The 27,896-nt window shown below is 51.0% G+C and overlaps 1 protein-coding gene across 2 annotated transcripts in view; it reads right to left on the reverse strand.

Annotated features, from left to right (window-relative positions):
- The window catches only part of XYLT1 (xylosyltransferase 1), a 292,830-nt gene that overhangs the window by 61,744 nt on the left and 203,190 nt on the right, over window positions 1-27,896 (reverse strand). For both annotated transcript variants that reach the window (XM_032327697.1, XM_032327699.1), the window contains 2 exons: window positions 7,973-8,145; window positions 6,565-6,767 (listed from right to left, as the gene is read on the reverse strand). In XM_032327697.1, coding sequence (XP_032183588.1) covers window positions 6,565-6,767; window positions 7,973-8,145 — 376 coding nt within the window. The remainder of the gene's footprint in view (window positions 1-6,564; window positions 6,768-7,972; window positions 8,146-27,896) is intronic.

The following is a 27,896-nucleotide window of genomic DNA, read 5'->3' on the forward strand; positions in this document are numbered from 1 at the left end:
TTGAGGAACCGAGAAAGTCAGAGGGAGCCCCATCTCCTGGACTCATCTGTGGGAGTGTGGGACTGCTTTCAGCTGCCTTCAGAAGCGAGCTGGATGGTGAAGGAACAAGTAAGCTTCGTGTTCAGACCCCAGGCCGACATCTTTCCATCTTCAGCCCCTAAATCTGTCTCAACCAACTGGAAACACTGGGAACTAGGCCAATGGGGGCTGGGCTGAGTGGGACAGGTCACCGAGCTCTGTGGACAGGGCTACGTCCCATCAGCCTGACCCCAGCATCCCCAGGGCTCAGTCAGCAAGAGTCCTGACTACCCAGGGCTGTGCAGACTCTAAGGACAGAGCCCCAGCTTCTTGAACCAGATGAGGTCCTCTGTTCTCAGCACACAGCACGATCCAAGCTGACAGACACGGCTTGCAGGGAGCTCCCCAGAATCCCGGTTCCACCAGCTGATGAACAGAGAAATGGTGGTGTGTCCATACAATGGACAGCTCACCAGCCATAAAAAGCAACGAGGTGCTGATATAGGGTGTAATGCGGATGACCGACAGAACACGTTAAGTGAAGGAAGCCCGTCACAAAATGTCCCCTAGTGTATGACTCCATTTGTACAAAATATCCGGGAAAGGCAAATCCACAGAAGCAAATTACTGGTTCACAGGGTCTGGGTGAGGGACGTGGTGGATGGGGAGAGACGGACTGCTTACAAAGTACGGAGCCTCCTCCTGGGAAGATACAAATGTTCTAGAACTGGACCATCAATGCCCTAAAGGCCACGGGATTGAACACTTTAAAGTGGTTCATTCTATATTAGGTCGATTTTGCCTCAATTAAAAAAAAAAAAAAACCAACTCCTGGTTTTGCCACTTACTGGCTGTATCCTTGTAGTCAAATATCTTAACATCCTTGTGCCTCGGTGTTTTCATCTGAAAAATGGGGATACTAAATATGTATACTTCATAGAGTTGCTGTCAGGACTACGTTAGGCTCTTAGAATTATGCCTGGGATGTACTAAGCGCTGTGTTTGCATTTGCTGTGGTTGTGAATCGCTGTTACCAACAGGAATTCTTTGACCCACTCAAAAGTCTCTGGGCAGGGGGCACCTGGGTGGCTCGGTCAGTTGGGTGTCTAGTGGGGAGCCTACTTCTCCCTCCAGCACCCCCCTCTGCTCATGTTCTCGTGCTCTCTCACTTACACACTCTTTCTTTCAAATAAATAAATAAAATCGGGGGTGGGGGGAAAGAATCACTGGGCAGACTCAAGGACTGAAAAGGAAGCAACTATACACAGAGGCCTGGGCATCGGTACTGATTAATTTAACTTCCTACCTTAGGCTGACCAGGATGTGTGCTAAACATAACCAAGGGTCTGACTTCCACAACACTGACCAGAGGTTCTGTTTTAATATTAACCTCCTCATATTTTCTTACACGGTGGAAGGTATGTTTTGAGGGATGAGGATTAAGACAAAATACATGTAAAAGGCCCCAGCAGAGGACTGGACACAGAAAGTGTGCAGGGAATGTCTGCTGGACCCGGACGGAAGTTTTGCTCCATTAGTGCTATGGAAACATTGTATTTAGGACAGTTGAGAAGCCCGGACACCTGCTTCCTGTCTTTATGAGCTGACGTTTCCTGCTGAGGCACCCCAGAGAGGTTCTTATGCTCCTGGCCTGGGGCTCTGCTAGTGGCTTAGGAAAGAAGTCTGGGTCTACGGACAAGGGTCACTGAAATGTCTCCAGAGTGGGCCCCACTGGATTAGACCTTAGGGCAGTGGATCCCCAAGAGGCAAGACAGTAGACCCCAGATTTAGCTTGAAAAATGTCAACACTCTTTCCCCTACCACATATACACACGTGCATATGCGTGCACACCAGAGAGAATGTGAGGCCCCCCAAGGGGCCATAGATACGCTCAGCTCTCCTCCCGTGTGCATCTGATGCGACCCAGGACAGAGGGCCTAGTGAAGGACGGCCGGTGTGGTGTCTGTTATACTACGAGCCCAAACCAAGTAACAGTGTGAAATGCGGTGGTCCCTTGCAGCCCAACTAACAAAAAGTCACCCAGTGTAGCTTCCTTCCTTAGTAAGCAGGATACACTCAACAGACGCACCACGTCCTTTGATGACTCAAGACCAGACAGAGTCTCAGTGTTTGCAAACATCTCATTTTGTCCATGCCCTGGAGGCATAGCCAACTCCAGCCGGAGCCCATGTGGGCCCGGGCGTCATGTCACAGCAGAGAAGGAAGGATTCTTTACACACACGTAGCCTGCATATTCCAAACACAGGACCATGCTTCTCATTCACAAACAGGTTGGTTCTAGCCTGTTTTTCTCGAGATATTCAGTTTTCATCATCCCACTTTGCTTTTCCCACTTTCGAGAGAGATCGGAGTTCAGGTAATATTTTGCTAGTCTCTCTGTGAGGAAAGGGAGAGAAGTCAGCAGCTTGGTTGAGGCCCACAGGATTCCACCGCTAGAATATCAACAGCCTGTATTTATCCAGCACTTTCTATGTGTCAGGCACGGTGCTGAAGCCCTGGATATTCAATATTTCATTGACGCTTCCTAACGTTCCTGTGAAATAGGTACTAACTAGGTCCCGTTCTCAGGTGTACAAACTGGGGTGCAGAATGCCGTGCACCTTGTCCCCACAGCCAGGGTGATGGCTCAGAACCTGCGACCAGGATCTCAGTGTCCAGGGCCTACAAGGCTGGGGGCCAGTCGAGATCAGTGAGTCCTAATAGCTAGAGAGGGGAAGAGTCTGGCTCCCCAGTTCGAGCTGGGCAGGGGGACACAGAGAGGTAGGGTTGAATCTACAACAGCCCAGAGCAGCCACGTTGGGTGGGCTCTGCCCTTGGAAAGCCCCTCTGTTTTCAGAGCCTCTTAGAAACTTCTGATGGGCACTCCTGCCCCTTTGAGGAGGCTCCTAAGTCTGCTCATCCTTCTCGGGATGGGAGTAGTGGTTCTGGAAGCTACAGATGGAGCGGCAGATGGGAAGTGAAAGCCTATCAGAGTTGCCCAGGATAAAATCATTCATCTGCAAAATTCATATGCTTTTGCGTGGGGCGACTTCACAGAAACAAAAGCAGGAGGAACCAGCAGGGCTCGAGGCGTGAAGTGCCTCTGGCCATGAGGCTGGCAGAGTGAAGCGGGCAGAAGAACGGGGGAGCACAGAAATGACGGCAGCGGGGCGGAGGGAGGGAAGGACAGACGGACCGAGGCACAGAGGGACCTGGAGCACTGAAGCTAAGAAAGCAAAAAATTCCAGAACTCTCTTCTCTGAAACCCAAAATCAGTTTGGCACGTGGTCTAGCAAAGGATTCCCAGGCCCCTCGGACATACAGGAGTTTCAGCCTTGGATGCCGCTCAGGAATGAGCAGTTGACATTTACCGAGTACTTGGTAAGTGCCCGATCCTCTGCTAGGTTCTGTGATCGGATCCTGGTTTCACAAAGACTGAATTTCCTCGCAGATGGTCATATGGCTAGTGAGGTGGCAGAACTCAGACTCGAACCCTAAGCCATCTGCCGGGCCTCTCATCACCCACCCTCCTGGAGGCTGTAATGCTAGAGATCCCAATACCCTGGCCTGGCTGAGCTGGTTGAGGGCATGGTTGTGGCAAGTCAAGGGGGGGCAGCCTCGTGAGCGCAGGAATGCCCACCTGACCTCCAGAGGTCTCTGGCCGAGTACCACCCCTTGACCTAGGATGAGGTGACCTCTGGGGTCTCCACCAGGGGTCTACAGGATGAATGAGCAGACTTGGGACCACAGGCGACCTTCCCACCTCCAAGGACCTTCCCTACTGCCAAGGGGTCCCATGTGAGGGGCGGGAGTGGCTCCCGTGGTGCTCTCTACATACCCCGGGGCCATCTTGCCACTCCAGCTCTGGCTAACTTCCCCAAGGGCCAACTTCAAGCAGAAAGAACACCAGCCTTGGAACAGCAGAGAACTGGTTCTCATGTCCACTCTGCCATGTATTTCTTACATGACCTTGGGTCCCAGGTTGCCCTTCTATAAAACAAGTTTGCTTTGAGAATTGAACAAAGTGGCTGCCTTATTAGCTGTTATGCTCAACATTTGGGGACGATTTTGAACTCCGTCCTTTCTTGGAAGACAGAGGGGGAACATCCTTGCTTCTCTCCACTCGCCTCTCCTCATTCTTTTACTATACTCCCTCCATTTAAAAAAAATCTCAAATGCAGCAAGGTCATCTCTGACCCATGTCTTGTCCAGACTGTTCTCTCCCTCAGGAAACCAGAAGTAACCAGAAGTAATTCTGCCCCTTAGGGACACTGGGCAATGTCTGGGGCTATCTGTGGTTGTCCCAAGTTGGGGTTCAGCATGAGCAGATCTAGTGGACCGAGGCCAGGGGCTGCTTCTACACGTCCTGTCATGCCCAGGATAGTCCCCACAACAAAGACTCATCCAGGCTACTAATGTCAGGAGTGTTCAGGTGGGGACATTCTAGTCGAGAAGGAGCTCTTTCTCATCTGCCTGACCATCGCTTCTTAGCCTTCAGTTCTCAAGTCCAAACTTGGCACATTCAGAGGCCTTTCTGACTGCCTGACCCTGTCCCCCCCACCCTACCCCCTCATTTTCTAGCTCTTTCCCTCTTCACATGGCACCTTTAATTCTACTCTCCCAACTAGGGGACATGCACCATCAGGTAAGGTTGGGACGCATTTGCTCACTAACTGCCCAGATAGCACCTAGCACAGGAGTCCCTGACCACATGTTTATGGAATGGGCACCCGAACAAGTGAATAAGGAAGTAAGTAAGTTAAGATCTGCCAGCCCTGTTTCATAATCTGCTTACCCTTGCTCTCCTCTGAACAAAAGAAAAACGGATCTTTCTAACAACCATCATCTTTCTCAGGTTGCCAGGTCGACCCTGCCAAAACTGACCCAACTATGACATCCCCAGGTCCTCTCCAGGGCCCACGGCTTCCCAGCAGACAATGAGATGCCACCAAGCCAAGGAGGGCACCAGGACTGCACTGTGAAGGAGAGAGAGACTGTTTCTAGCTTTGAACAGTGAATATCCCTCTCTGCCTGGAGTTTATTTGGTTCAACCCCCAACTCCTGGGGATGTGTGGTCTCCGTAACGGATGGCACAAGGAACGACGGCCAGTATTTTAAGTGTGACAGTCACGTGGATGTTAGCTTAAAAGGGATGCATACTAAAACTCTTACAGATATGACATGGTGTCTGGGAAGCACTTCGATGGGGAAGCGGGGGAGCGTACAGCTCTATCGGCACTTGGCTACGACCTGATTCGAGCTGAAACTAGGTGATGTGCACGTGGGGGTTCATTAGACTGTGGTTGGCATTCCAGTGCCTGCTTGGAAATCGCCCTGATTTAAAAAAAAAAAAAAATTATTTTTTTAAGACGCCTTCATCTGGCTCTTGCAGGAATGCTGTCCCCACCCCTGCCCAGGCGCCATCAGAGGAAGGCAGGCCCCGCCCCCTGCCCTGGTGCCATCAGAGGAAGGCAGGCCCCGCCCTTTGCTCCCCATTCTCTTCTCCTTTTTAGCCCCACCATAAATCAGGATGGAAGACACAGTCAAGCAAAGAGTGGCCTTCTGGCAGGAAATAAAGCTCATTTTCTTGCCTTTTTTTTTTTTTTTTTTTAACCTCATGACATCTTTAGAGGGGTTTCCTCTGCTTATGGCCGATTCTCAAGAGCAGATCAGTGTTTGTGCAAAGGGACGGACCTTCCTGGTGGCATCGGAGTTTCTTGGGGCTTCGGGGCTGCCGGATGCTGGGGAAGGGCCACACGGTTGTGGCCAAGGGCCCACAGGAGCGCCCGGGGCTGGTGTTGGAGAGCAGTTCCCCATTTTATCGTCTCACGTGAAACCTCCCAATCTTAAAACGTGGGCAAGCCTTTCGGTTGGGACAAGTTATAGCCACCAAACATGCACATACGCAGAGTGAGCCTCAAACAGCCCAAACATGCGTGTCCGTGACTGCCGCGCCGTCACAACAGACCTGCTGCTCCCCTTTCCGACACCAGAGTCAGACCCGGTCCTGCCCCGAATCAAACACGCCCACGGCACCCACATTCTAGAAGCAACCTGATCCTGCCCCAGAATTCCCTCCGACCTCCTACTACTCCATCCGTCACCTGCTCTGTTCCAGCCACCCTGAGGCCCCTTGCTCCCCCAGCAGAGCAAGCACAGCCCCATCTCAGGACCCCACAGCTGCTGTTCCCTCGGCCTAGGGCCACGCTCCGGGTCCCAGACACTCGCTCCTCCTCCTCCTGTTCTTCTCAGGAAGGACTTACCCAGCCGCTCCTGCTAAAATTGTTAACTCTCCCGGCTGCTTTCTCCTGCTTTATTTTTCTCATGTGCCATTTTACTAATTTTGTTTGTTTTCCCCCCATGCCAACTTGAATGGAAACTCTAGCTGGGTAGGGGTCTTTCTGGCTCCTGCATGTACCCACGAACGCAGCTGGGTCCGACTCGAATCCCCGGCAGAAGGAGCTCACAGGCCAGGCCTCTGCGGTGCGTCACTGGGGCACAAAGCATCTGCGCCCCAGCCTCCAGCGAGAGCAAGGCCACCTTACCTGATGGGGTAGTCGGCGGCGCTGAGGTTGATGAAGAAGTCCCAGGGCCAGTCGGTCATCTCCAGGAGGTCCCGCATGCTCTGCAGGTACGTGGACAGGAGGCTGGCGCCCCCCCAGATGGTGGCCATCCTCCAGGGCGTGACACGAACGTTGCCGTACTGTCCGGCGAACTGCAGCACTTGCCGATGCAAGTAATTCGAGCGCTTTCCCCCGGGGAGAGAAAAAGGGACATTCAGCGGCCCAGAACACAGGCGGACGTGCCCCTCACCCCCTCTGTCTCCCTTCCCGTTTAGGTGACAGGGCTTCTGAACAGCGTGGACTTGGCCAAGGAACTGGTTCCAGCTGGGAGTGTCCTTTCTATGGTGGCCTTCAAAACCTTATTATTTTTTTAAAATTTCCTTCAGTTACTTGAAATGCTGACTCCCAGGCCCCACCTCTGAGCTAAGCGCTCACAAGGCGTGGGCTGGTGCCCAGGACTCTGCATTTTCTAAAAGATTTTATTTATTTATTTGACAGACCGAGATCACAAGTAGGCAGAGAGGCAGGCAGAGAGAGAGAGGGGAGGGGGAAGCAGACTCCCTGCCGAGCAGGGAGCCCGACGCGGGGCTCGATCCCAGGACCCTGGGATCATGACCTGAGCTGAAGGAAGAGACTTTAACCTACTGAGCCACCCAGGTGCCCCAGGACTCTGCATTTTTAAAGACTGACACATGTGGTCTGAGGATGAGCAGCTAGGAAGTGTGACTGTGTCTAAACCTGATGAGTATTTCAAGGGGCAGGATTCCTCCACCGGCCCCTCTCACAGGTCTGCTGTGATCAACCATTCTCTTATGCTTTCTTGATGAAGGGGTCAGCAGACCAACAAAAACCTCCCCGCCAAGACAGCACAGGGGTCGGAAAGCCTGCTGCAGGGTTTTGTAAATAAAGTTTTGTTGGAACACAGCCACACAGACACATGCATTTCTCAAGGCTGCTTTCCCACTCCAATGAAGAGCAGAGTCCCTGTGGCAGGAGCATATGCCTGCAGAGCCTAATATATTTACCACCTGGCCCTTCATGGGAAACATGTGCCCACCTCTGGGATGGCCAGCCTCCCAAAGTGGCCAGAAGTGCACGGACCAGTGGGGCAGTGAAGAAAAATTTTACGGAGAAAGTCTAAAGTCACAGCTGGGAACTTTGAAAATAACATGCAAATGCACGCACACATGTGCTTACATGCATGCATGTACACACACACACACACACACACACACACAGTCTCCTGGAGGGGCTCCGAGGAGAAGCCGCTGATCAACCTACGAGTCTTGCCTGAAAGGGAGCTGGCCTGGAGAGGAGCTGACAGACCGGCAGAGAAAGCCAGCAAGTGACAACCGGGGGCGTGGGGCAGGGGGCGGGCAGGGGTCCTCACCTTGTCCACGTGGATGTAGTAGAAGTGGTCTTTGTGGTAAATGGCCTTGAACATGCGCTGCAGCTGCCGAGAGGCGCGGCCATGGACCACCAGCACGAAGGCGATTCGGACCGGGTTGGCGAGCATATATTCCACCGAGTCCTCGTCCCACTGCACGTTCTTGTTGGCTTTGCCTGGGGGAAGACCCGAGAGACCACGGGGTGGGGTGAGCATCCCAGGTTCTTTGCAGGGGAGTGGATGGGGAGCTTCTCTGATGCTTCATCTTGGGGACTATCTGAAGGGCATGGGCATGGTCATATGGGGCCCTAAAACCTCAGGCAGCCCAGGCAAGCTTGTCCTGGACCCTTACACTGCCCTGGTGCATGCATGGGGGTTCTGAGGTGCTCTGAGGTTCCCACCTCCAAGGAGCTCTAAAAGCTGATGGAGACACAAAGACTTGTATTAAATCATCGAACAAGGCAAGAGGAAATGAGAGGTATCTCTGAAGGGGAAGGAGCAGTTAATTCTGAGCTAGGAAACAGGAGACACAGGAACTGGTTTTGCCTGCCCAGAATCCACTTTCCCTTCTCCTCTGAACAGCATCCTTTTTGGTAAACATTGTGGAAAGAACAGATAAGATGACACCTGCCCTCTTATTTTTAAGTTCACAGTACAGTACTGTTGATTAGAAGCACGAGGTTGTACAGAAGATCTCTAGAGCTTACTCATCTGGCACAATGAAACCGTGATCATGCAGTATTTTGGAGGGCATCATTCCCTCCTCTGTTTTCAGAGTCTATGGATGGGGAGGGTCTCCCTCCATTATCAGTGACAGGGAAGGTCCCAGAGCTCAAGGCCTGGCCAGTGTGAACACAGCATCTCCCTAGCAACAGCCTGTATGGTTCAGAGGTGGATGAGTGACCTACCCAAGCTAATTAGCCCAGAACACAGAATTCTACGCTTTTGTTGGAACAACTAGATTAGAGAGGTTCCCTTTCTGGTATACACAAAACTGGAAGATTCTAAGGGACGTTTTAACCCCACATGGAGAAAGATCACCTGAGAGGAAAGAGAACACAGAGGAAGCAATGCAGTGACGGGACCCTATGCAACAGCACGATGTGACTTACTCCATCAGCCTAGCTGGACATCAGCCACCATCATCGCGCAGTTTTCTTTGAACACCCAGATCCTGTATCAGACCCACCCGCATCCCCCCGGTTCCAGATGTCTTTTATTCTCTAGGTAGCCTTAAAGACTCCTTTTCTCCTCCTTGCCCTTGCCAATACTCCCAGGGCAGGGTTTCCAGGGGGTACAGAGCTTATCAATGGCTGAGTTCATTACAGTTTTGACTAGAGCTCTCCTGCCTCTCTTCAGCCTGATTTCCTTTGGGTCAAACCTGGTTTCTTCTGGGTTCTAGGTTTATGAGACCCAGAATGTCGTCAGGGTCACAGCTGCAGGTGTCCTGGGTGTCAACTTGGAAAACAGGAGTGTTTAGTCTCCAGGTCAGGAGATCAGGAGCCTGTCAGTGTCACTGGAAAGCTGAACGGCTGCCAAATGAACAAGGCTCCTTCTAGGCTGTTCCAGAGGACAGGATGAAACTAACATGGCTAGTGTCCAAATCACAAGGCACAGCCTCTGTGGCCTGCGTGCTCTGGCTCGGGAAGGCCTCTGTACCCCGATCGCCCTACTCTCCACCCTGGACTTGGCCTTCTTTCTTTCCCTTGAGCAAGTCTGTTTCTGCCTCAGGACCTTCTCCCTGGCTCTTCTAGCTCCCTAGATCTTTGCATGGCTGCATCTGCCCGTCATCAGTTCACAGCTTAACAAAAGGCCACCTGCCCCCATCAGCCACATCACTCTCTTCTACCTCACCTTAGCTCGACTTTCTGCATAGCATTAACACCATCTGAAACTGTGTATCTGCTCACTTGTTAACTGTTTGAACACCCTACTGGAATATCAGCTCCATGCGAAGAGGGGCTGTCTCAGCCTTCTTGGTCATCAAACACACAAGGCTGTAACAGTATCAGGCACACCTCTGGTTCTTGATGAAGAAAAAAGTTATAGGAAGAGTACATTCTGGTTTGGTACCATAACAACCACAATGCATTTTACTGAGCACTGACCAGCGCTTGCCATCCATCATTTCACTCAATCCTCTCTCCCGTCCTGTGGGAGAGTGCTATTAGTCCCATTTTGCTAATGAGGAAAACATAGCCTGGAGAGGCCAAGGGATTTGTTTGTTCAAGGTCACACTGCTGTAACTGGTTCAGCTGTGATTCAACCCAGGTCTGTTTCCAGAGCCGATCCCCTGAAACGCTAACACACACTACATTACCATGTCTAGACTTTGGAAAAGTTGATAATAATTCTGCTTGTTAATGAAATACCCTGTGAATTCACCATTGCAGGGAGGTAGGCAATGCATTCGAAGGCTATCACAGGTACTGCACAGAGGGTTCCTCTACCATGTGGGAGGCTGACTCGAGATGGCCAAGAAGATTACTCTTTTCATCCAGCCGTCCATCCAAATCCAACCACCTATCCATTGGAATCCAACCAGCCATCCATCCAAATCCAACCACCCAACCAGCAAACCATTCCGCTCCCCATCCAGCACAGCATTCAATGGCTTATCATCCAGAAACCCACCCATCCATTCATCCGTTCCACCCATCCACTCGTCATCTTTAAAACCATCCATCCATCTGCTTACCCATCATCCTCAAAGCAAATCATCCATGCCCCCACTCTTCCGACCATCTATCAACTCATGGATCCATGCAATATTAACTTAGCCTATACTACGCGCCAAGTACCGTGCTAGGTACTAGAAAAAGAAAATTTGGGGGGGTGGGGAATCCTTTCCTTTGAGGAGCTCTCAGCCAACTAAGGAAAAACAGAAGACAATGATCAATTGTTTTAGGACCAAAGCGTCTTCAGGTTACCCTTGGAGGGCGAGAAAGAAGCGAGCAATCCACCTGCAGGGAAGAGGCGATCTGAGCAAGTTTGGCCCAAAGCTCCTGAGCACCTCTCATCAAGTGCTCCAGGCGGATCCCAGCATCTTTAGGCTCCTTGGCTGTTCAATCAGTAGCTGCAAACCTGGGGTAATTATCATCTTGGCTCTGGGTGAGGACAGCCTGGGCAGCAACCAGATAGGGCTATCCTCTGCCTTCTCCTCTTCTCCAAACCCATCACAAATACACTGGGCTTTCTTGGTGACTATATGAGAGGGGCACGCCTGGGGTAATCATGTCCCTTTAAACACTCCTGCAACTTTATCCATCCATCCTTCCGTCCGTCCATCCGATCATCCATCCATCCACTCAGCCAACCACCTACTGACCCACTCACCCCATCCTGCATCCTTAAAACCTCCCACACGCCAGCCCTGGACAAAGGCTGGAGGACAAAGACATGCGGGATGGGGGCCTGTTTTCACAAGTGGATCGTCAACAGACTACGGAATGCGAGAACCTAAAATAAAAAAGAAGGTATAAGAAAAGCTTATTTCTCTCCTTCCCATGACTGTAGCTCAAAGGCAGCACACAGATCTTTACCATGCTGGCAGCGGCCTCTCCTTGCCTCCTTTGGAAACTCTTTATCAGACAAAAGAGGATTGTTTAAAAATAACGGGTACTTAGTGCCACTTTTTTGCATCTGGATGTCACTGGGTGATTTTTCAAAGGCCTAAACTAAATGTGGCCCACGACACAGTATCTTAGAGGGATTTCACTCTGGAGAGGCTCCTGCTGGCCCTCAGGTAACACTGCTCATCCCTGCCCAAGTTCTCGGGGTAACAATGACCCGGAGTTCTTAGTGACTGGGGCTGATAGGGCCTTTGGAGTCAGCCGTGGATGTCTGTTGCCAGGTTGCTGAATGAATGACTGGATGAAGGAATGCCTTCTGGCTGCCCTGGTCCAGAGGAGCTGATGTCATTTGAGGGCCTTGCGCACCAGCATTGTGCTGCGCGGCAGGTGCGGAGCTGGAATTTAGCTTTGGGAGGGATGCACTGTATGGCTCCAAGGCTCAGAGAAGTCCCCATGTTTCCCCAGGGTCGCACAGGGAATGAGGAGAGAAGCAAGGAGTGGAAGCCCAAATCCAGTCCAGCTACCTCCATCTGCCCTCCTGGGAATCAGAGCAGGGAGATGGGGAAGGCTGGCGTGAAGACCGTAGGGTGCTGTGTGCTGAGGTGGAAAGAAACCTTTTGTAACTTTCTTAAAAAAAAAAAAAAAGATTTTATTTATTTGACAGGAAGAGCATGAGCAGCGGGGCGAGGAAAGGCAAAGGGAGAAGCAGGCTCCCTGCTGAGCAGGGACCCTGAGATCACGGCCTGAGCTGAAGGCAGATGCTTAACCAACGGAGCCACCCAGGTGCCCCCTTTTGTAACTTTCTTTAGGGTTTTAGAATGAAGAGCAGATTCACAGACAGACACAGACGTGGATGCTTTCCTTCTGAAGAAAGGAGCTGAGCACCAGGAAATCAGGCGCTATCATTCCAGCAACTGAGTCTCCGGACTGAAAGCCGTCCCTGGGTCAGACAGCTGGTCTGGGGAGTAGCAGAGAGAAGAGAGAACAAAAACCCAGAGCTCTTCTGGAGTACAGCTATTTTGAGGATAAGGGTGGGTGGGAAAGAACCAAAATACCTGAAGAAAGGAGAGTCACACGGAGGGGGAATGAGGGAGAGGGGCAGAAAGGGACAGACAGAAACAGAGACAGAGACAGACCCAGAGAGGGAGCGGGGTTGCAGACAGGCCACGCTCACACCTTGAGAAAAACAGAGGGAGACCCACAGGCAGCAGGACCTCCCCCTGACCCCCACCTGGGTAGAGAGAACCATATAGAGAGACCTACCCAGAAACACTGAGAAAGACAGAGACACACACACAGGTACAAAGAGAGACAAATGCAAGTATCAGATGCTTGTAGAGAGGCAGGGAGAAAATGAGGAAAGGGGGGAGCCACCATGGAAAAGTCGGGGAGCCACTTAACCCCACACCACGGCAGCCACACTTAAAAACAAAGGCAAACAAAACCCCCAGAAGCTCAAAAGGCAAAAATGCCTCCAGGCCTTTTCTATGGCCCTTGGTCCTTCACAAACCTGCTGCCCCCTCACCTAGGTTCTGCGCCGTCATGAGCCAAGGGATGGAGCTGGCAGGACACCCTTAGGCTGGCTCCAGAAACAACTGTAACATGCTTTCGTACATTCTGGCACACAGTAGGACCTCAATGCATTTTGCTGAACAACAAGAGAGGGAATGAGAGAGTTTTGTCCCCTCATGGCGGCACAGGGCAGGGGTGCTATTCAAAAGGGCTGAGGTCCACACGATGCCCTTTGCCTGCTGCCAACAACCACTTTCCTATTTTTGTTGCACACTCCTGGCTCCTGTAATGACCATTCCAGCAAGCTGCTCTGACACGGGGGTGGGGAGCTGGAGATGACAAGAAGCCATGCCACAGACAGGATGGAGACGCCCCATGCGGCGGCCCCCTCCACACCCCGGCCCCACTGCTGACGCTGTGGTCTAGAAAAGCCTCCTCTACCAGGAGTGGGTCTTCAGCGGACTGCGGTGAGATGGCCAGCACAAGCAGGAACTGGGCAAATGTTCTCTCCTACGCTGCTGGCAAGGCTGGAAATGGCCACAACTTTACCAGCAGTGATGTGACAGCAAGAATTATGATTTTAAATATGCATGGCCCTTGACCCAGTAACTCCACCCCCAAGAATCTATCCTAAGGGAAGGAGAAGAAAGCATGTCAGTCTCTATGTACAAAATGCACTTTCGTTCATTTATTCGTTTATTTGGTGTCTTTTTTTTTTTTAGAGAGATTTTATTTATTTATTTGACAGCAAGAGAGAGAGAGATCACAAGTAGGCAGAGAGGCAGGCAGAGAGAGGGGGGAAGCAGGCTCCCCGCTGAGCACAGAGCCCAATGCGGGGCTCGATCCCAGGACCCTGAGATCATGACCTGAGCCAAAGGCAGAAGCTTAACCCACTGAGCCACCCAGCCACTCCATTTGGTGTCTCAAAGGTGCCAGGCACAGTTCTTGCCATATTAGTGGATTCAACAGAGTTCTTCCCTGCATGCTCCTTAGTTTAGTGGTAGAGAGCCAATAAAATAAGTAAGCAAACAGAAAATACAGTTGCTAATCATGACACAGGCCATGAAAAAGGGAACAAAGGCATATTAACGGAAGAGGTTTATTTAACTACGGTGGCCAGGGGACACTGATGTGGGCATATGTAAACAAGCTTTGAATAAAATGAGGGAGTGAGCCATGTCATTATCAGGGATGAGGAGGATTCTGGGCATCTGGCATAGCAAGTGCAAAGGTCCTGAGGCCTCGACCTCAACAGTGTTTATAATGGTCCAAAACAGGAATTGCCCTAAAAGGTCTTATTAATACATATTGATACAGAACATTGCCTATAATATACCCAGCAAAAGACAATTTCTAATATGTAATCCCTAATAATTTATAAGATATGCTTCCACATATTAGAGGTTCATACGGCGACATGACAGTTTTCCTTTCTTATTTATACCTTTCTGCATGATCTGCATTTGGTTTTCATTTTACAATGAAACAGAACAAAGGTGATGCTTACTGATCATTCTAATATCAACTGCTTATCGAGTGCTCTTACACATTACGCATTTTCTATGATTTTATATATATATGTATACACACACACACACACATATTTTTACTTCTAACTAAAACCCTGAGAGAAGCGTTCCTGTCCTCCTGTTATATGACTAACGAAGCTGAAGCCCAGAGAAATCCCATATGGGAGGCGGCACATCTGTGACACTGAGCCCCCTCACTGCCACGATGCTCAGTAAACTGTCGCCATTACAAAAAAGAGCAAAACCTGCCCCTAGAAGCAGCATGCCTGTCGACTTTCAGCTGCAACGCAGCTCACGGTAACATGCGGTCAGAGCGACGTGGGTCTTCACAGAGACCCAAACACTGCCCAGCTCCTAAAAAGACCCTATGAATTCACCATCCCATTGGATGCCCGTGGCACAAAACAGAAAATAAGTGGGAGAATCAGAGTGATGAGGGACAGCGGGAGAAGCGGACTTCAGACCAGTGTTAAAAAGCCAGTCTGTGGGGGAGAAAGTCAAGCAGACTTCTGCGATGCAGGTACGAAGGCCAAGCAGAGAGAATCGTGGAGCGCTCCGCCAGTTCCTACCTGGGCCATGTTCGGCCTGTTGCCCAAACTCTGTATTTCTCATTATGGTCTTGGGTCAGATAAGGATTCTGTAACCTCGGGCTCCAGAGAGAGGCTGGAGAAGCAGCTACCTTGCAAGGGTCACTGTGTTGTTCAGATGCTGTGACGCTGTTAGTGACCTTGCAGGAAGACCATCTGGGAGGGCAAAACACGGTGCAGGGCCCTCTGGTCAGACAGACCTCGGACAAGCCATGCAAGTGCCCCGAGCCCCAGTCTTCCCGTCTGTAAAGTGGGTATGTTATAATCACAGCCTCTGTGTCACGGGGACTTCTGTGCCCAGCACCAAACACAGTGTCTGGCATGCAGTGAACTCTCGATAACGGTCGGTGTTGGTGTCACCATTTTGACGATGCTGTTCCTTCACAGGGATCAGCACCAAGCTCTGTTTAGCTAATGGGCCCAGGTTCAGGCTCAACCCCAAGACCACTCAGGGTCCCAAGGCTGTGCACACACTGCTTACAAATAAACATCCAGAAACAGAGCTCTGCTCCATAGCTGGGGCCTCGGACAGTTAAACAACCGTGATGGGTGGTAACTATTTATGGCAATCGTCCTTTTGCAGTGTCTACAACTGTCAAATCCTTACATCACACACCTGAAATTAGTATGTTATATGTCAACTGCATCTCAATTTAAAAAACAGTAAACACAAGCACAAAAAATCTGACACTGCTAAAAAAAAAAAAAAAAAAAAAAAGCCAAAACCCAAACCAACCAACAAAAAACAAATTGTAAGAGTCACTTGGCCAGAACAGTTATTCCACCAACAAAGCCGTCAATGCTATTTATACTCTGAAAGAGCCTCTCCTGCCTGCTGTGAAGGGAGCAGCTTTCTGACTTGCTTCCCAGTCAGAGGGTTGGTGGCGCTGGGAAGGGACAGAAGCGGAGGCAGGGCTGTGTGCACATGGGGCTTAGGTCGGGAGGCTCCCAGCTGGGGCGTGACCAGCTTCCTACTGCCCGGGAAGCCACGGGCTATGGTCAGCCTGTCATTCTGCTCTGCTTCTTCCCGGAGGTGGGGGGGACTTCGGGAGGACATGGTTCCTCTCTGACCAACGGTTCTTCCTCTCTCAAGCAGGGTTGATTATACTTGTTCTACTTTTAATTTTGGGGGGCCTCCATTCTGTTTTCCAGAGTGACCACACCACCTTGCATTCCCATCAGGATGGATGCTGAGGACATGACGCAAGGTGAAATACACCGTTCGTGGAAAGGGAAACACTGCATGAGTGCCCCTGCGAGAGGCATCTACAGTAGGCACCTGCATAGCATCAGTGAGTAGGACGGGGCGGCCCGAGGCTGCGGGTGGTGGGGATTACTAAAAACGGGCCTGAAGTTCCAGGCGAGCAGGACGAGTCAGCTCCAGAGACCCGCCGTACAACACTGAACCCTTAGTCACAGGATTGTGCGCTTGAAGATGTGTTGAGAGGGGAGATCTCGTGTTAAGTGTTCTTACCACAATAGGATAAAAAAAAGTACCCAAAAGCCCTAAAGAGGAGTGAGCAATCCATTCTCGACCCCGCTGGGCTGTGCAGTGACTCACGACTGTGGACTGCGGGTGGCACATGGCTTCACCCTGGAGGCAGGCACATTGCACGGAAGTGGCACTCGTGGCACCGGGAGGAGAAACCTTGACATGTTCTAGGTTCCTTGTCACATTTGGGTGGAAGTGCTTTCCCACTGGGAAATTTCTATGCAGAGGTTTCATGATGAGAACTTGGGAGGGGGCCGCCTGGGTGGCTCAGTCGGTTAAGCGTCTGCCTTTGGCTCAGCTCATGATCCCACAACCTGGGATGGAGCCCTGCGTCAGGCTCCTCAGTCGATGAGGACCTGCTAGTCCCTCTCCCTCTGCCCCTGCCCCTGCTTGCTCTCTTTTTCTCTCTCTCTCAAATAAATACAATCTTAAAAAAGAAAAAAAAAAAAAAAAGAACTTAAGAGATGCCCAGTGCCCAGGAAGAAGTCCTGTTCTCAGTGGGCTTAGAAAGGTGGCACAGTATGGTGGCAAGTGCCCAAAGGACAAGTCTGGCTTCAAATCCTGCTTCCGCTGCGAACCAGTCATGGACCCCTGGGCAAGTCCTTTCCCTTCCTTGATCCCTCTGACCCTTACAGAACGACGATGATGTCTAGGTAAACTGAACACTTACTATGTCCTCAGCACTATCCACTCATGGCCTCTTCATTTAATTTTCCCAAGGTCTAAGGAAGCAGGTACCAAGAATGTAATCCGATCCTCTGCTGAGGCCAAGGGGATACTGAGGGAGGGTTGAGAAGTCACCTTCTCCACAGAGTGCCAGAAAAAAGACGAACACTCAGGTCTGCCGGGCTCCAAACCTGTGTGTTATGCTACAGGTGAGGGAGACGAAGTCTCCAGTCTGGGATTCTAACCTTCAGAGCGTCAGCACTACGCATGGAAAGGCGTCCTCTGAGAGCCAGCTTGGCTTCCCCGATTTCCTACTCTCCCTCTCTCCCTCCCGCCCCTTGTTTCTCTTCAGCTTAAGATACAACTGACATATAAAATTTTGAGATACTTTAAGTGTACATCGTAGAGACTTGATATACACCGTGACAGGATCCCCAATCCATCTAGTTAATGAACACACCATCACCTCACACGTGTTATATTCATCTTCTGTGCGTGTGTGTGCGTGTGCTTGTGAACACGTAAGGTCTACTCTCCGCAAATTTCAATCATCCAACACGGTGTTCTCAGCCACAGCCACCATGATGCACACGAGCCCCTCAGAGCTTGTCCGTCTCCTACCTGGTGGTGCGCGCCCTTTTACCCAGGGCTCCCGATTTCTCCCATCCCCCAGGCTCCGGCAGCCACTTTTCTATCTGTTTCTAGGAGTTTGGCTCACTCCTCTCCTCCCTCCCTCCCTTTCCTCCGATTCTACATCCGAGTGAGACCACGCAGGATTTGTCTTTCTCGGTCTGGCTCACCCCACTTAGCCTTACACCCTCGAGGTCCACCCCCGAAGGCCCGCGGGGCAGGATTCCCTCCTCTCTCGCAGTTGTGTACATACATCATGTCACCTGGGTGTTGGACAGCTGTCAGCACCCCCGGACGAAGGCAGGTCTCGTGTTTTCTGGGACATCATCACCCCCCCTCCGCCCTGGCCTGGCCCAGAGCATGCTCAGCGGGAAGGCCTTGGGGAAGGAATGAGTTCTGACGGATGGATTAAATCCGACAGCTCCGCCCAGGTTTGGGGCCCGAGAGGCCCACACGAAGACGTGGGTCTGAGCCACTGAACTGGACTGTTTGTACTCATCCAGTGAACTAGCTTTTTGAATAAAACGGTATAAAATTGTGCCAAAATGCACCTAACATTTAGCATCTTAACCACCGGTAAGTGCACAGTTCAGTAGTGGTGAGCACGTCCGCACTGCTGTGTGACCCACCATCAGAACTTTCCACCCTGCACAACTGGAATCCTTCTTGTTAAACCACAACTCCCATTCCCTCTTCCCCCCAGCTCCCAGACAACCACTGGTCCCTCGGCCTCTATGAATGGGACCGCTGTGGAGATTTCACACATGTGGAATCGGAGGGTTCTTTTCTGACTGGCTTCTTCACTTACCATCACATTTCTAGAGTTCATATGCGTCGGAGCATGTGGCAGGATTTCGTTTCATTCTGGATTGAGGAGGGGTCTGCTGTAAGGACAGACCACATTTCCCTTTCTCCACTCGTCCACTGGTGGACAGCCGGTGGCTCCCACCATTCAGCTCCTGGGAATAACGTTGCTAAGGACACAGGTGTCCACATGTCTTTGAGACCTGTCTTCCATGCTCTTGGGGTTCATCCCCAGAGGAGGAATTGCTGGATCATACGTTAACACTCCTTCCTTCCCTCTGCCCGCTTCCGCCCTCCCTCTATTGTTGAGGGACCCATCTGGCTCTCCTCACTCAGCCATCCCATGTAGGGACTCGGCCTGGGACTGTATCCTGAATCCACCATTTCCTCACAGGCCAACTAGCCACTCTTGTGCCTCAGTTTCCCCATCTGCAGAAGAGGCATCTCTTCTGAGGGATGCTGTAAGGTCTAAAAGCTGTAACGCAGGCAAAGCAAGATCTCGGAGCCTGACAGCGCCAAGAGCCAGGCGGTGAACCCATGGGGGCTGACTCTAGAGCGCCCCCCTGCCCCGGCCATGCACTGAAACTTGTAACAATTTACAGGTCTGAGAAGCAGTGTCCGGGACCGAACCTGGAAAACTTTTAGAGTTGGGGGTCCCTAAACATGACGTCAGAGTTCCCCGAGGAACAGGATGTTGAATGGCCCTGAGTATCAGGGGGGACCATGATTCCCTTTCTAGTTCTCCCCTAGACCTCCGATGAGCCCACCCAGGAAGCCAGGAAGTCATCGCAGCCACTTCCTGGGCAGCACGTCTTGTCCCTTCCTAAACTTCCTGTGCCAACAAGGAGGGACAGGCCCACAGGACTGGGGTCTTCGGCAGGCGGCAGGGACAACCAGCTAGCGCTGAGCACCGCCGGACCCATCTGTGCGGCTGGGGCCTCTTTATGGCAAGTGAGAGTGCGATTTCCACTGAAGGCAGGGATGCAAAATGGTTCTGAAAATAAAACTGACTTAAGTAAAAATGAAAGTGAGTCTCTTGCAATGAAAACGACATGAGAATAACAGGGCAGGGGGGATGTGGATATGGCAAAATCATGGAGATGGGAGAGATGTGAGGAAGCTTGAGGAATGTTAATTGGACTGCACAAGCTCACTTCCTGCCTGTGACGTGCCGAGTCTGTTAAACAAACGAGGGAAGCGGAAGGCCAGGTACAGACTGATGCCTGAGCAGCCCCATACGTCATGAAGGACTCACAGGTCCTTTCTCCAAGGTGGGCTTTCCTGGCTTTAGGAAACCAGGAGGTTTCATCAGTAGGATTCTAGGGTAGGCTCTCGGAGGGACCACCTTCCTGCTGAGGAGAGAGAGCCGGAGCCCACCGGGAAACACTGTCCTTCCGATTTTCACCCCAATTTGTTGAGAGCTTAACATTCATGAGGTTCTTTCATAGGCTTTTACCTCTCAGAGAAATGCTGCTCATGGAAATCATCCCCATTCACGGAAAACTGTCCTGGGATCAGAGAGGATAAGGAAGTTGCCCAAGGTCACAGAGCCAGGAGGTGGAGAGGAGATTAGGGTTCAAGTGGATCTGATTTCAAATACCGTGTTCTGGGGCACCTAGGTGGCTCAGTGGGTTAAAGCCTCTGCCTTTGGCTCAGGTCATGATCCCAGGGTCCTGGGATTGAGCCCCACATCGGGCTCTCTGCTCAGCAGGGAGCCTGTTTCCCCTCTCTCTCTGCCTACTTGTAATCTCTCTCTCTCTGTCAAATAAATAAAAAATATCTTAAAAAAAAAATACCGTGTTCCATGTCCAGACGTTGCATGGCACGAACCCCAGCTTTCCTAACTCCACTGGGGCTCCCGCTGGACCTAAAGGGGTTTCTCAACCTTGGCATAAGTGATATTTGGGGCCCGATCACCTGTGGTGGGAGGTGAGGGCCACCCTGTGCACTGTAGGATGTCTGGTCTTATCCCCGGGGTCTACCGACTAGATGCCAGCAGCACCCTCCCCAAATTATGTCCGTTCCTTGACAAACATCCCCTGGGAGAAGGGGACAAAATCACCCTCCATTGAGCAGCACTGCTCTAGAACACAGGTTCTCAAAATCTGGTCTCTGCTCAGCAGCATTAACAATACCTGAGAACTTGGTGGGAATGAAAATGTCAGTCCCCCTTCTGACTGCAACTCTGGGGGTGGGGACCAGCTACCTGCCTATCACTGAACCAGCTCTCGGGATGATTGATGCCAGCTAATGTGTGAAGATCACCAGTCTAGGCTAGTGATTCTTAACCCTGGCCGTGCATTAGAATCACCGGAGCATCTTAAAAAAGCCCAACCCAACCCAACCCAACCCAACCCAACCCATGCTTTGGCTCCTCCCCCAAGATATTCTACTTCCCTGACTTTGGTGAGTGCCAGTATTGGCAATTTTTTTAAAGCTCCCCAGGGGATTTGATGTGCAGTCAGGGTTGAGAACCCCATTTTGGATACCTTCTTTTCAACCACCCTTACAAAACCATGTCTCTCCACGTGTCGTTCTACCCAGCCCCATCTCCGGATGCCACCTTAGATCCCCACGGCCTCCTGCTCTGCTAGAGACCGAAGGCCAGTTCACTGTTATTTTGCTCCTACTCTGAGAAAATGTCTCCCTCCACCCCCGACCAAGCACTCAGGAAATGTTCCTGCTCACTGATTTTTTTTTTTTTCCCCTCCATTCAAGTCTGGAGTTATTAAACCACAGCCCATGGCTGAACCGTCTTATTGATTTTATTGTCGAGAGCCCTGGGATATTCTAATGATGTACTGCTCAATAAATGGAAACCGGTGGGACAGATATTGATGGCGTATGGTACATTTCACTGTAATTCATGGGGTCCCAGTCACTTCGCCTGTTACACATTGTCTGTGAAAACGCTATGCTTTGTCCCGCAAGCTCTTGTCCATCCTGCTGCTGTTTCTTTTCCCCATGCGTCAGGTGGAAAGAGCTGTGATGGTAACAGCTACTACTTATAGCAGGTCTTTGGGAGAGATACCCTGATGATGCCTATTTTACAGATAAGGAAGTCAAGGCTCTGAGCGGTTACTTGACCAGGCTAGCCAGTGATACACGGCGAAACCGAGATTCAAATCTCCCTTTGTCAGCCTCTAAAATGAACTTTTAGTGGACTTTTTACCTCCACTATGGTACGTCTGTTTGTGCTCCGCACCCCCAAATTCTTTTTTTTTTTTCTTTTAAGATTTTATTTATTTATTTGACAGAGAGACACAGTGAGAAGGAACACAAGCAGGGGGAATGGGAGAAGGAGAAGCAGGCTTCCTGCCAAGCAGGAAGCCCAATGTGGGGCTCGATCTTACTGTACCTGAGCAACCTTCTAGATGAGTTTCAATACGGATGAATATTTCACTTATTTTCCCCCTTCTTAAGCATAGTGTTCCTCAACAAGGACTACTGGGCTTTGAGGAAAGACCATTCCTCTGTTGCATCAGGCTGTCCCACGGATTACACGACATTTAACATAGTGTCCCCAACCGCCCCTTCCCCTTGGCCTTTCCCTGTGTCTCCTAGGGGACCAGTACGATGGCGGCTTGAGAACCCCTTGTCTCATTGGGAGGCAGGAGATTCTCGGACGAGATGGCCTCTTTCCTTCTTGGCGATATGGGCATACACTCTGCAAAGGCAGCATGGCAACTGGAAAGAAGTTTGGCTCTGAAATTCGAGACCTGGGTTCAAACCATAGCTCTTCACTCACTGTGACTGCGAGGCCGGGTGAGTTTTATCACCTCTCCAACATGCTGGCTGCTCATCAGTAAAATGAGGGCAAATACGACTCCCACCTTGAAGGGAAGAATCTACGGAATCACTCAGGAAAGTGCCCGACACCGAGCAGCGATGCTGAACCCGGGGCAACTTCGTCCCTCCTGACACCTGTCTTCTTTTTTAAAGGATTTATTTCATTTAGAAGGGGGAAGGCCCAGGGAGAGGAAAAGAGAATCCAAAGCAGACTCTGTGCCCAGCACAGAGACCGATGTGGGCCTCGATCACACAACCCTGAGACCATGATCTGAGCTGAAACCACGAGTCAGACGCTTAACCCACTGCGCCCCCTGGGGGCTCCTGCCCCCAGCCTTCTAGTGTTCTCAAATTCCTGACGCAGAGACTTCACAAGCATAAAACAATGCAGCGTTCTCCATGGGGTGGTTTGATACTCAGGACCTGCGACATGCCAGGCAGGCACCGTCCTGGGAGTGGGCAACAGAGGAACGCACATGCCACTGAGCGCCACGGCTCATGAGGGGCAGACGCCCCTGAAGAGAAGAGAGACAACTAACACATCAGTGTTCCCCAGACCTCTTCTGGGAGAGGAAGAAAACTGAATGGCGGCCGTATTACTATCACCTTGATAATGACACGCGAGTGACTAAATTCTAGTTCTCCTCTCTCCTTTTCGCACTGCCCTTGCCCAGCTACCCTTTCCATGGAGCCGCAGCCAAGTATAATGCCATCAAAGCCCTGCTTCTGTTCCTAATTCCGCTGGGGGGTCCTCCCCTTTTCCTAACACACCAGCTTGCTACGACCCATACTGTGTCCTCAATCTGAAGTCTTACACTGAAGCCCTATCATGTGACCGTCCTGGAAAGGGGCTTTCAAGGAGGGGAGGAGGTTACATGGGTCATGGGGCACGGCCCCGGTCCCAAGGGACAGACAGCCTGGGTTCCCTCTGCCCCGTGAGGAAGTGGTGGTCGGGAAGAGGGCTCTCACCAGCATCCAGCCAACCGGCACCCTCGTCTTGGACTTCCAGACTCCAGAACTGTAAGAGAACAAGTTTAAAGGCCTCCAGAGCTGATTAATACTCTACTTAAGGAGGTCAAGGGACCATTTCTTGGGCTAAGATAGAAGATCTCCGGGTTGAGTAAGGAGTTGACTGGGCAGACAGGGAGGGGCAGGTGTCCCGTGCAGAGGAACAGCATATGCAAAGGCCCGTGGGGAGAGACAGCGTGGTCAGTGGCAGGAGAGGGAGGCGGGCAGCGTGGCTACCCCCACAGAGGCTGAGCTGAGATCAGGAAGGACAGAGAGCAGGGGCATCGCATGGAGTCCTGGGCACCATGAGAAGGACTGCAGTGGAACAAGGCAACGAGCCATCCCAGCGGACTTGTGAGGGATGGTTAGGGAGTGGACGGCAGGCTGGACTGTGCACTGCACAAGCGGGATGGTCGAGGGGCTTGGCTGCACGGTGCAGAGTGGAGGGGAAGTGGGGGCCAGGAGCACCCCGCGCTGCTACACTCTGAGGTTCAGGGTGTCGAGAATGCTACTTCACCCACACTCCCTGCCTTTTGGACCCCGGGGTGGCCGTTCGCAAGTTCTCCTAAGAGCCTGCCTGTCGCTTGACATTTTCATCTCTGTCCTTCTTTCTCCTCTCCTGAAGGAACTTGCAGGCTCAATAAATACTCCGCCGTGGAAAAACGCAGCGACTCATCTATTTTTATTACAAATGGAGCCACTGGAAGAGGGAACAACTCTTATTTACGTCTCAGGGTAAGGGCTTTGACAACAGGTTTATTTTCTCCAACTCACCAAGGACTAGAGGAGTAACACTCCGAAATAACAGTACATTAATTAATGCCGAATTGGTTGGAATTCTCCTAATAAAAATCCTCACGGTAATCACATTACGGGCCATTACTGCTGCTTCCTGATCATAAACCATAAATATGTTCTGCAGGTGCCTTCTCTTTAAAAAGGGACATTTCCCCCAAATTGTTGCCCATTTGTCACGTTAATACTGTCACGTCATAGAGCGTAGACAGGAGTAATTACACAGGCTTGAGTTCGTGCGAGGTTCCCTCCACACTGGCCACTTGGCCAAGCTTGTCCATGCAGCCCTTCGTTTAGTCCTCGCAGCGAACTTCCTCTGTAAGTGCCTCTCCTATGCCCATTTTATAGACAGGGAAACTGAGGCACAGAAGAAGTGGGTAAATTGCCTGGGGGCTGGACAGCTAGGAGGTAATGGACTGGGATCTGGATCTAGGGCACCTGATTGCAGAATACTCTGCCACCCCGCCCCGTGAGAGAGAGGACCGGTCTATAAGCACAGCTGTCCTCATGGCCAACCAACCCCACCGCTAATGGGCTCTCTGGTTCATTTCTTTCTTTTTTTTTTCTTTAAAGATTTTATTTATTTATTTGACAGAGATCACAGGTAGGCAGAGAGGCAGGCAGAGAGAGAGAGGAGGAAGCAGGCTCCCTGCGGAGCAGAGAGCCCGATGTGGGCTCGATCCCAGGACCCTGGGATCACGACCTGAGCCGAAGGCAGAGGCTTTAACCCACTGAGCCACCCCAGGCGCCCCTCTCTGGTTCATTTCAACAGAAAAGGCAGCAATGGTCAAGCCGACACAATGTTAGGCTTTGCTCCTAGAGGGCAGGAACTACTGGCCTCACTTCTGCCTCTCTAGGGCTAGGCAAATGTCTAGCCAGGAGTATCCAAGACCCACTGAATATGTTCCTGCTGAAGGAAGACCTGGCTATGGAAACACACATACCAGAGGGCTCACAGCAGGCTTCTCAACAAACCCCTTTCCCTTCAAGGGTGAGTGAGACCTGGCTGTGGGGCTGCTGTGTCCACACCGGGGGATCAGGCACTCAGGAGTCACAGCTGTTAGGGTTCAATGAAGGAGCATATAAAGGAAGGAGCATATATATATGCTCCTTCCTTGATATGTATGTATATATATATATGTATATATACATATGTATATATATATATTTAAACCGATGTTATTTATTTGAAAGACAGAGAGCATGAGAAGGGGGAGAGGCAGAGGGAGAGGAAGCCGATTCCCCACCAAGCAGGGAGCCTGACGTGAGGCTTGATCCCAGGCCCCTGGGATCATGACCCGAGCTGAAGGCAGCTGCTTAACCTACTGGGCCACCCAGGTGCCCCTAAGGAGCTCATTTTTAACCCTGTCTGGCTTCATGCCTTTGTCTGCTCTGGGTGTTTCTTTGATTTCTCTATGCAGATAATACATACTCATTGTAGAAAATTCCAGCATGTAGAGCAATATGAAGAAATGGGGGGGGGGACCCCTCATACCGTAGAGAATCCAGATATCACCACTGTTAACATCTTGGTGAAAATCTTCCAACTATTTTTATGCACTACATATAATCATATACATTCTGCTTTGTCATATGCGTTCTATTTTATTCATTATTTTTTACTTTTTTAAAGAAATTATGAGAGAGCGAGCGAGCTAGCACACAACCGGGGAGAGCGGCAGGCAGAGGGAGAAGCAGGCTCCCTGCTGAGCAAGGAGCACGATGCAGGGCTCAATCCTAGTACTCAGATCATGACCTATGCCGGAGGCAAACGCTTAACTGACCGAGCTACCCAGATGCCCCTGCATTCTATTTTTTCTTTTAAAGATTTTATTTATTTGACAGAGAGCGATCACAAGTAGGCAGAGAGGCAGGCAGAGAGAGAGAGATGGGGAAGCAGGCTCCCCGCTGAGTGGCGAGCCCGATCCCAGGATCCTGGGATCATGACCTGAGCCGAAGGCAGAGGCTTTAACCCACTGAGCCTCCCAGGCGCCCCCCCCCCCACCCCGGCATTCTATTTTTAACAAAATGCCCCTGACATCTGTTCCATGTGCAAAGAACACAGATACTCCTTTTTTCCTTCTCTTCTTTCACAATATTCTCTGAGCAACTACTATGATCAGTTCCCCTGCGGGGCACCAGGGATGCATAGAAGAACAAAACAGATAACGAGTTCGCCTTCAAGGAGCTTACCAGGTCGTGGGGTGAGGGAGGACAAACATCTTTCACAAAAGGTGTTTAATGTAATGAAGGATAGGTTTAAAGCTTGGGAGGAAGAAGATGGGGCCAGCGGATCTAATGCAGACTAGGTCTTTACACTTCTCTGAAGAGGCAACAGTGAGGCCGAAATGTGAAACAGGAGGAGGACAGGGCCTGGTAAAGAGGGTGTCGTTCCCGGCGAAAGGAAGGCCATGGGTCAAGGTCTCCAGAGGTAAACACCTGACACTGAAGAACGAAAAAAAGGGAAAAGGAGCTCTGGTTTTGTTTTGTCTTTTTTTTTTTTTTTTAAACTTATCTTTTCTGTATTTTTGAAATGGAATACATAACTGAGGGCCAATCAGTTCTTTCTTGAACACCGCCCAAGACAGGAACCTCTGTACTTTACAGAGCACCCAGCCACACTCGTGGGCTGTGCTGGTCACGAGCTACTTTTTTCCAAAACACGCCCACCAGGAGGTTTTATCCATAGCTCCTCACGCTGCCTTTGAAGGCAGCACGAGCCTCTCCAACATACGAAAGCTGTTCTGAGACAATGACTCCGCCCCACCTCACCATCCAAGTCCAGGCCAAGTGTGCACCCCCCCCACCCCAGCTCATTCTCATTTGCTCCTATGCCACCGAGGATGCCCGCCCTGTTAGTCAGGGTCCTTCCTGCGAGTGACTAGGAGCCATCACCTACGGCTAACAGAGCCTTGATTAGGACTCTGCACTAGCCACACCCCACAATCACTGCAGAAAAAAAGAATTCAAGCCTCTGGGGCATGTGACAGCATGAATTCATTCACTTGTTCAAAGAATGACTGTGAATGTCTGTGATGGCACTACACCCCGGGGCCAACAGCACTTAACTGGACAGCCACACCACTTATTTGAGAATTATCAAATATCTGCCGCTGGGCGATGCACACTGGGGTGTCGGGCTGGACCAGATGGACACACACCTCTTCCGCGGAGTCTCTTAAGTGATCATGGAATGAATGAATGCTGTGTCTTGCCTTTTACCATCCAGCTTTCAATCTGTATGAATCAGGGTTAGGGCTCTCTTCCCCATGAACCTTCCACTGCTCCCTGATTAGTCTGCAAAACCATGGAGACCCGGATTTCTCGATCATGGCCTGGAAGCTTCATCCAAGTTAGGGGGCTTCAGGGAATACCCTTTCTTCAGTAAGGACCCTTATAAATGAACCGGTAGACAAAGCTCATATTAACCATGCACCAGACACTGGACCAGAGAGCTCCAGAGGAAAAGGCAGTTGTCGCTTCTGTGACACAATGGGGTTAAGATAAGCCTTGGAGGAGACAGGACGGATAGTACCTTGGCTC

Source organism: Mustela erminea, chromosome 20 (assembly GCF_009829155.1).
Source record: "Mustela erminea isolate mMusErm1 chromosome 20, mMusErm1.Pri, whole genome shotgun sequence".
In the NCBI taxonomy this organism is placed as follows: Eukaryota; Metazoa; Chordata; class Mammalia; order Carnivora; family Mustelidae; genus Mustela; species Mustela erminea.